The 8,219-nt window shown below is 42.7% G+C and overlaps 1 protein-coding gene across 1 annotated transcript in view; it reads left to right on the top strand.

Moving 5' to 3' along the window:
• The first annotated feature begins 464 nt into the window (after positions 1 to 464).
• LRPPRC (leucine rich pentatricopeptide repeat containing) overlaps positions 465 to 8,219 on the top strand; it is an 86,854-nt gene continuing 79,099 nt past the window's right edge. The window contains exon 1 of the mRNA XM_058800912.1: positions 465 to 655. Within this exon, the coding sequence (XP_058656895.1) occupies positions 465 to 655 (191 nt within the window). The remainder of the gene's footprint in view (positions 656 to 8,219) is intronic.

Here is an 8,219-nt window from a genome sequence, read left to right as displayed (position 1 = left end):
CAGGAGGGCCAGCAGGCCCCGCGGACCGGCATGGAAGAGCTCCGGGAGTGCCCAGGAGGGCCAGCAGGCCCCGCGGACCGGCACGGAGGAGCTCCCGGGAGTGCCCAGGAAGGCCAGCAGGCCCCGCGGACCGGCACGGAGGAGCTCCCGGGAGTGCCCAGGAGGGCCAGCAGGCCCCGCGGACCGGCACGGAAGAGCTCCCGGGAGTGCCCAGGAGGGCCAGCAGGCCCCGCGGACCGGCACGGAGGAGCTCCCGGGAGCGCCCTTCGGCAAACGCGCCACTTCCCGCCGCTTCCTCCCGCGCGCCCGCCTTCCGCCGGGACCGCTCCCGGTTGGCTGCCGGGCGGCCCAACCCGGGCCTGCGTGGAACGGCCCATCGGCCGCACGGGGTGGAAATTAGCAGCGCGCTGGCGCCTTAGCGGGCTCTTTCCGAGGCCGCGCTCAGCGCCTCCCCCCTGAGCGGAATGGTTCGTCCCCATCACGTGGGGCTGACGGCGGCGCGGCGCCGGCGCGCGGCTCACGTGCTGCGGGCGGTCATGGCCGCGCTGCTGAGCTCCGCCGGGCGCCTCCGGGCGCTGCGCCCTCGCCTCCCGCCGCTGCTCCCGCCGCTCCTCCGCCCGCCCGCCGCCCCCGCCCCACCGCCCGGCCCCGCCAGGTGAGGTCCCGCGCCGTCGCGCCGCCTGGTAGGGTTGGCGGGGCCGGCTGAGGCTGCGCTCCGCGCGCCCAAGGGCACTGCCGGCCATGCTGCCGGGCCCTGCGGCGCCGCTCGGCGTGGCTGCCCCGGGGGCTCTGAGGCAGCGCTCGGCCCCGGCCGGCCCGGCGGCCTCACCGCGTGTGCACGGCCTCGGGGTGAGCGCAGGGCAAAGGCCGCGCCGGAGCCACGCTGCCCTCGGGCTGGGCGGCCTGGGCTGGCCGCGTTTCCCGCCGCGCTGCGCTCAGCAGAGCCCTGGCCGCCGGGGACGCGGCTGTGGTGGGAGCCACACGGCTGGGGGGGGACACGCCGAGGGGAAGGGGCGTGGAGGGAGAGGGGAAGACTGGAGGAGATAAGCAGTGATGGAGCGGAGTTACTGTCCCTTGAGGCGTTCAAGGAACGACTGGACGTGGCTCTTGGTGTTCTGATTATAGCTGACAAGGTGGCGATCGGTCACAGGTCAGACTTGATGATCTTGGAGGTCTTTTGCACCCTAAGTGAGTCGGTGGTTCTGTGACCGACTCTGGGTACCTGCACGGTTGGAATCTGGGATTCCTCTTCGTGCTCTCCGACTCTGCTGTGCCTCCTGTGAGGAGGTACGGCAAGATTTCTTTGCCATGGTTTTCTCTCCTTTCTGTCACGCAGGTAGGGTGGAGAACAGCCTGTGCTACCTGTGTGCATCCCTGCTGCAGGTTTGACAGCACTTACGTGTGGTTAGTGCCCTGCAGGAAGCTTAGAGACGCCAACCTTCATTAACACAACTTCAGACTTACAGATTTATGAGCTGATATAAGGGCTTAGTGCTATCCAAGTTGTTCAGTCTCTTGTTTCATATTGTATTTCTGGTGCTCCCTCTAAGTCAATGTAGCTTAATTCCTGGTGCAAAACCATAACAGTGTTCTGCTATTCTAAGTAGATAAATATGTTCATCAAAGAACTTGGTGAGTTCCAGAGCTCCTTCAGAAGAAGGAATGGGAAAAGAAGAATCAGAAATTGAGAACTCCTAGAGGAAAGTCTCACTGTCAAAATAAGGACATTGTTGCTAATTTCCCTTCTTTTAGTGCTTATTAGTCTTAGTTTGGAGCTGTTTTATTGGTAGCCTGGCCAAAATCTTACTTAAAAAAGATGGTTTTCTGTGGTCTTTAATCACTGATGTGTATCAGCTGCCAACAATTGTTAAAATTGGTGTGAAAGATGGAGTAGGAAGGACCAGGAATGTCTGATTTATGGTTGGCAACAGAACTGCACATTTAATTATCTACAAATTATCAATAAACCTTTCTTCTTTCTAGTAACTAAGTTTTGTTTTACTGAACTGGAAGCTTAATTCACTAAATTTGTTGCAAGAAATAATATTCACTGAAATTCATGTGTGACTTGGTGAAGCACAACATTTTATGACTCTAGAATTCCATTTCTAGAAAGAACTTTAGAAGTGCTTTATGTGATGATACTTTGGTTCTTACAGCTGAGGTTTGGTTTATTGGTTGTTTCCCTCCCCATACGTTTTTCTTACACCAAATTGTACTTCATTTCAGTTACAAATTTGGTCATATGTGGGATAGTTCAGTGATCATGCTGAAAACTCTTTTGAAACTTTTTGTACATCCTTCTTGTTCAGTAATTTCATTCCTAAGATAAGTTTTCACTTAAAATCTCCCTGTCACACTACTGTGTGTTTGGGCATCCTAGTGCACAAGTGATGATCTAGAGTCAAAGTGTAAAGCAAAGGTAATACTTACAAACTGATATTTCATGTATTAAGCATATGATCTAATTTAATTTTTTTACCTTAAGTAACTATTTATTGCCTCTTTTTTTTTTTTACTTAAGCCTTAATTTCTGGAACTGGACCTCCTTTGAAGAACTAGAGTGCATATGGACAACATTTGGGCTTACTGTACTTGCTGTTCAGGTCTCAAAATTATTTTGAGAATGACATGCAGTCTATTTGGAACAGTAGGGGAAGACACACTCAGTTTTAAGATTCAATAAATAAACAGGAATAAGCTTGCATTTTGCAAGTAAATTGTGTAAATAATTGTTTCCATGTGCTGTAGTCACTTTAACATTGAACATACTAAAGTCAGTTCAGAGCAAGTCTCTGACTACTATTACAATAATGGTTGCAGAAAAGTTGCAAATCTGTGAACTTCTTTAGAGGTGTGAAAGAGCAAGCATCACATTCAAGCTGAGGTTTTATGAAAGCATCGTGATTGCTTTGATTTTTAATCTAAGCTTCTTGGAAAAATGAAGTAGGATAGTACATGCATGTTCTAATGGTTGAGCAGCATTTCATAGCAAGTCAGATTTAAGACAAATTTACTCTTTCACTTGACCCACCTGTGATGTGAAATGTGAAATAACTTGAGCTACATCATCACTCTCCTGACATGCAATTTCATTGCAGATCAACTTCAGCAGACCAATACAACAAACTTCTGATCTGCAGGAGCACAGTTCAGCAGTGCCCTGATTTATGTGGTACAGATGGCTTACTGGAACTTACAAAAGTTACTAGGGGGAAAAATGCCTGAATTTGCTGTTACTATCTGACTGTCAAGAATGGTGTAACAAACCTCTCCACTGACAAGTGTTCAGAGTATTTTTGAGTTCACATCAGGATATTTATTCTACATACTGTACATACTGTTTCTGCTCTGGGAAAGTTAGTGCTCAGAAATAGGGTCTTGGCTCCATTCTTCTGACAGCCTCCTGTTGCTGGCCACCTTGGCTGGCTCTAAATCTACTGGCTCTAAAACTGTTCTAAAGGAGAACAGTTAGGCTCCTAAAGCTTAGAGATCATGGAAGTATAGCTGAAGAGGAAAATCAAGCAGAATCAGTACAATAACAAAATGAAATCAAACTAGCAAACCGGCTCCAGTGTGGGCTCTTCTCTCCACAGGCCCAAAGGTCCTGCCAGGACTCTGCTCCTTCACGAGCTTGTCTCTGTTTTCAAAAATGAATTCATCATAAATCCAAAAGACAGCCCCATACTTGCTACTTTGAAGAAAATTAACCCAGGCAAAACCAGCCCAGAAGGTGCTTGTAAGAACTCTTGCCTTTTGATTCATTGTGCTGTGTTTAATTATGTTGTTAAGATGGGAGAGGAAATATCTCTTTTAAAAAGGTTTCAGACTGGGGAGATGGATTTTATTAAGTCATAAATAAAAGACCCAAATGATTCATGGCTTAGTGAATAGTGCATTTTCATTTTTTAATTTGTTTTGGGTTAGCTGCAGACAAGTTCTTTTTGGCTATTTACTGTCATACTCAGCAATCCATTACCAATGGATAGAAATGTAGAACTGAATGCTTAATGAAAGCATAGAACTGAATGCTTAATTACATTAGCAAAATGATAGAAGGAAGGGTCTTCAAATGCAGAGGAGGCATAGAGTGGACTTGCTTTCCATAATACTTTGCTGTAATAAAGTTGCACAAACTGTGCTGTTGTAATTAGGTGTTCTGGTGATGGATATAAAATGCCCACATACTTCCCAAGAAATCACAGAATCTTAGAGGCGTTAAGGTTGGGAAAGATCTCTAGGATTATCGAGTCCAACAGTTGGCTGACACTGCCAACCTCACCACTAAGCCATGTCCCCAAGTACCTCACCTACCTGTCCTTTGAACACTCCAGGGAAGGTGACTGACACTTCCCTGGGCACCCTGTTCCAGTGCTTGACACCCTTTTCAGTGATGAGGTTTTTCCCAAGATCCTAAGTGCAGTACAAAAGGTTTTCTCTTTTACTTCTTGTGAATCACTTAAGGAATTTTTTAGACATTCTCCCAAGAAACACAAAGCTTGTCAATCTACATGAAAAGACATGAATTTTTCTCTCTGGTAAGATCCTGCTGTATCTCACTGTAGCAACTATATGGTGGCCTGAGCATTGTGCCTTTTTGTACAGCTGATCATGGCTAACAGCACAAATACTGCTTTAACAGTCATGTGAATCATGCTGGGATCTCAGGTGGTAAATTTAGTGTTAGGTTTACTGAATTTAGTGTTAGATCTGGAGTGCTTTTATGTACACTAATGAATTCTAACTCACGTTTGCCATTATTCTGCTTCAATGATGACTTTATTTTGAGAACTATTTCATGCAGGTTTTGCCTATTTAGTTTAGAAAGAATGAAATATTCGATACTTTCTGTAGAAAAAGCACAACAACTACCTAATTATGGCTCTGGTAAAGGGAGGCAAATGTCTCATATTTATAATTAAACATGTGGTTATCTTCATATATTTATACAAATATATAAATAATGTATGAATAAATATATAGCTGAATATATAAATATAATTAAATGTTTGTAATTGGTCAAGTCTTATGGAAAGCAACCCTTCTGCTGCTGCAAGGGGAAACATGAACTACTTTTTGGGTTTTGGGAAAGATGGGACTTAGGCTGGTGTGTAAGATATGTTCCTATAGGAAATTAAAGGCAGTGCCTTAAGTCTGCTCTAGCAGTGTGGAAGATATAAGTATGTGGGTACAGCACTGGGATTCCTACTTAAACCCTTGTAAACAGAAGAATTTTACTGGTTGATTTGATGTAAATTTCTCCATGCACACTTCATCTCTGCATCAGTTTTTGTGAGTTGATGTTCAGCTGCTTTCCCAGTGTTGTAAGCTAAACTGGAGGTGGAGTTGCCACTTGTTTTGGGATTACAACTGCACAGGTAACCTTTCCTGTGTGGGTGAGGGCTGCAGCTGTAGAGACAAAGCTGAAAATGGTCTAAAGGCTCCAATATCTCAAGGCTGCTTCCAATCCTGTGATTGTGGGAGTTGGAGAGAGATTGTCATAGGGCTCAGTGTATCCTTTTGAGCTTTTTCCAGTTCTGAAGTGTATTAGAGAGAAATTACATGTTTTGGGGAAGAACCATATTGCTTGTTCAGACAGATCTGAAATTTACTGTGCAGCTTTATGTGCTTGTAGATAAAGTGCTTCACATGGAGAAAATATTAAAATACCATTTGGAGGTAATAGATGAAAGTAAATACTTGGTACTCATTGCAGCTCTTAGGGAAGTATGTATTTTGTTGTGTAGCATAGCATTTAAGTCTGGAAAAAGTGAATTAAAGTAATGGGGGAAATAAAATTACACCATAAAACTGTAATCAAACATCTAGTTCTGAGGCAGCATCAGAAATATCAAGGTCATGCATGATAGATTTTTTCCCCACTCCTAATTTTACTTTAGAAACTTCCAAATGAGAAACCTTGACTGAAGTATCCCATTCAAATATTTCCTTACAATTAATATTACAACCATTAGTATTGGTTGTGTGATTCCTGGTGGATTAGGTTCAGTTGCTTCTGTGTTTGGAGAGTGAGATGGGAGAGACAAGTCCTTTAGGTCTTTTATACTTGGTTTTTTTTTCCTGAATGAACACACCATGATGGAGAGATCATTATCTGTATTTTAGCTATGTTCCTGTGTTTAGGAGCTGAGAATTCAAAGTCTTTTTCCTGTGTGGTGTTTCATGCTTAGCAATGCCTCATTTTCAGTGCCCTCTGGGCTGCACAGCTTAGCAAGTTGTACCCCATCTTGAATTTCTGCTTTTGTCCAAAACATACAACTTTTTGTGTTCTGTATTGAAGCTATTATTGCACATGGATTGTGCCAGTCCTTTCCTAGTTGGGTCAGGAGATAGTTTCACTTCGACTCCCCCACAATATTCTCAGTTCTGCAAGGAACCACATTTTAATTTTGTGTATGGATTTAAAATTTTCTTTGCACAACTACTGCTCCCATACTAGAAATACATTGTATCTCCTTGCTTTGCTTGAAAGCAGGTTGTCAGGTAAAGTGGTGCCAGAAGCCTGTACATCAATCTGTATTTTTTTGTTAGGCTTCTGTTTTTCCCACAACTTACATGGATTTTTCAGAGTAAATCCAAAGAACTGGAGTTTGAGTAAGATCCAGTCATTTGCCTTCAATATATCTTAATGTTTTCAGGAATTATTTGAGTCATTCTTCCATATTCTCACCTACACCCCCATCTCCTTGTTAAAATTAGTAGTGATAGTTAAAATTTACAGATGGTTGCAATTAACATTTCTTGAAAGCCAAACAGTGTATGAGCTGTCATTTTTTTCCCTGTGAAGAGGTGATTTCTAAAATCATCTTTATTAAATTTAGCAACCTTTCTTGCTGCCTTTTTGGATCACTTCCTGAGAGAAATAGTTAACATGGCCTTCTTGATTTTTATCCTTGCTTTTTTTTCTATTTGTCTTAATTGGATGTTGTTTTTCAGCTTCTGAAAATTAAAGATTCCTGATGCATGGATAACTGCCTCGTTTTGTTAGCTTCTTTTTGTGTTTCATAGGGAGGTTGCCTGCTCTGTTCTCCTACCATTTGCCTGAAATCAAACCTAATGCTGTGTCCCTTAATTTGTTAAGTTTGTATCTTTTCATGAAAGCTGACTTTCTGGTCTGCTCAGTCTTTCATCTTATAAAATAGTCAGCTCTTTTTTGGTGTTTTTGGTTTTTTGTGGGTTTTTTTTTTTTTCTTTTTTTTTTTTTTTTTTTAATTTGGAGTTCTTAGTTGATTTGTAGTGCTACATACCAGATTCAAAACAGTAGATGCTGCAGCATCATTCACCTTTTGAAGCCATAGTTATTTTTAACAAATTCTTATTATGGGATTGGCTTAACATTACACAGCACCTTCGTGTAAAGATGTAATTCATTCAAATGCTGAAGGCCTGCTGAAGAAATGCTCAATTCTGCTCACCTTTCAGAAGGTAAAGTTACTGTATAAAAATAACACTTTCATATGTGTCTAGTGTTTTACAGTGTGCAACTGTAGCAATTGATACTTATGTTATAAATAGCGTGGTGCTAAATGTGAAGCAGGAGAGTTTAGTAGCAAATGAAACTTAAGAGTCTTCTTGTGCTGTTAACCAGCTTATGCTGAGCATGTACATAGTGTTGTCTTTACACTTCATCTGATGGTGCTGTGCAAGTGTTTAAAGTACTTGTGACTTCTGACAAGAAACTCTTACAAAGATGGCTTTCTTAAAACAGTGCAGGACTTAAGAACTTAGATACCAATTTGTCTGTGGTTAGAAGTATGCTGTATGTCATAAGATACTGTTCAATAATTTGAAAAATACTTTAAACATGAGCAGGTTTTTACAGGGAAAAGCATTTCAATTCTAATCTGAAGCACAAGAGTTGTGTCCACTCATGCTTTGATTGTTAATGGGAGTTAAAGTATCAATTTCTGTATTCCAAATACAGCCCTGTGTTGCTACAGCTTCCAGAGCATTTTTCTAACCTTTCTGGAAGCATTCTGAAAAGCTTTCAAGTAGCTTTTTAATTTATATCTTTAAGAAAATTATAAAGAACTTGCATTCATTACAATTTCATTCTTCTAGCTGTCCACTGGCTAGCTCGAAGTTGAGAATTGCTATTCATGTGTTATAAGGAGTTATTTGAGTTCTAGGCATCTCACTTGTTTGTTAAATCCTGGAGGAGTGAAAATTTAGTGTCTCACTGTTATTCTTACCTTCTG

Source organism: Ammospiza caudacuta, chromosome 3 (genome assembly GCF_027887145.1).
Source record: "Ammospiza caudacuta isolate bAmmCau1 chromosome 3, bAmmCau1.pri, whole genome shotgun sequence".
NCBI lineage: Eukaryota > Metazoa > Chordata > Aves > Passeriformes > Passerellidae > Ammospiza > Ammospiza caudacuta.
The sequence above is the reverse complement of the archived record's forward strand: the minus strand, read 5'-3'. Positions and strand labels throughout refer to the sequence as shown.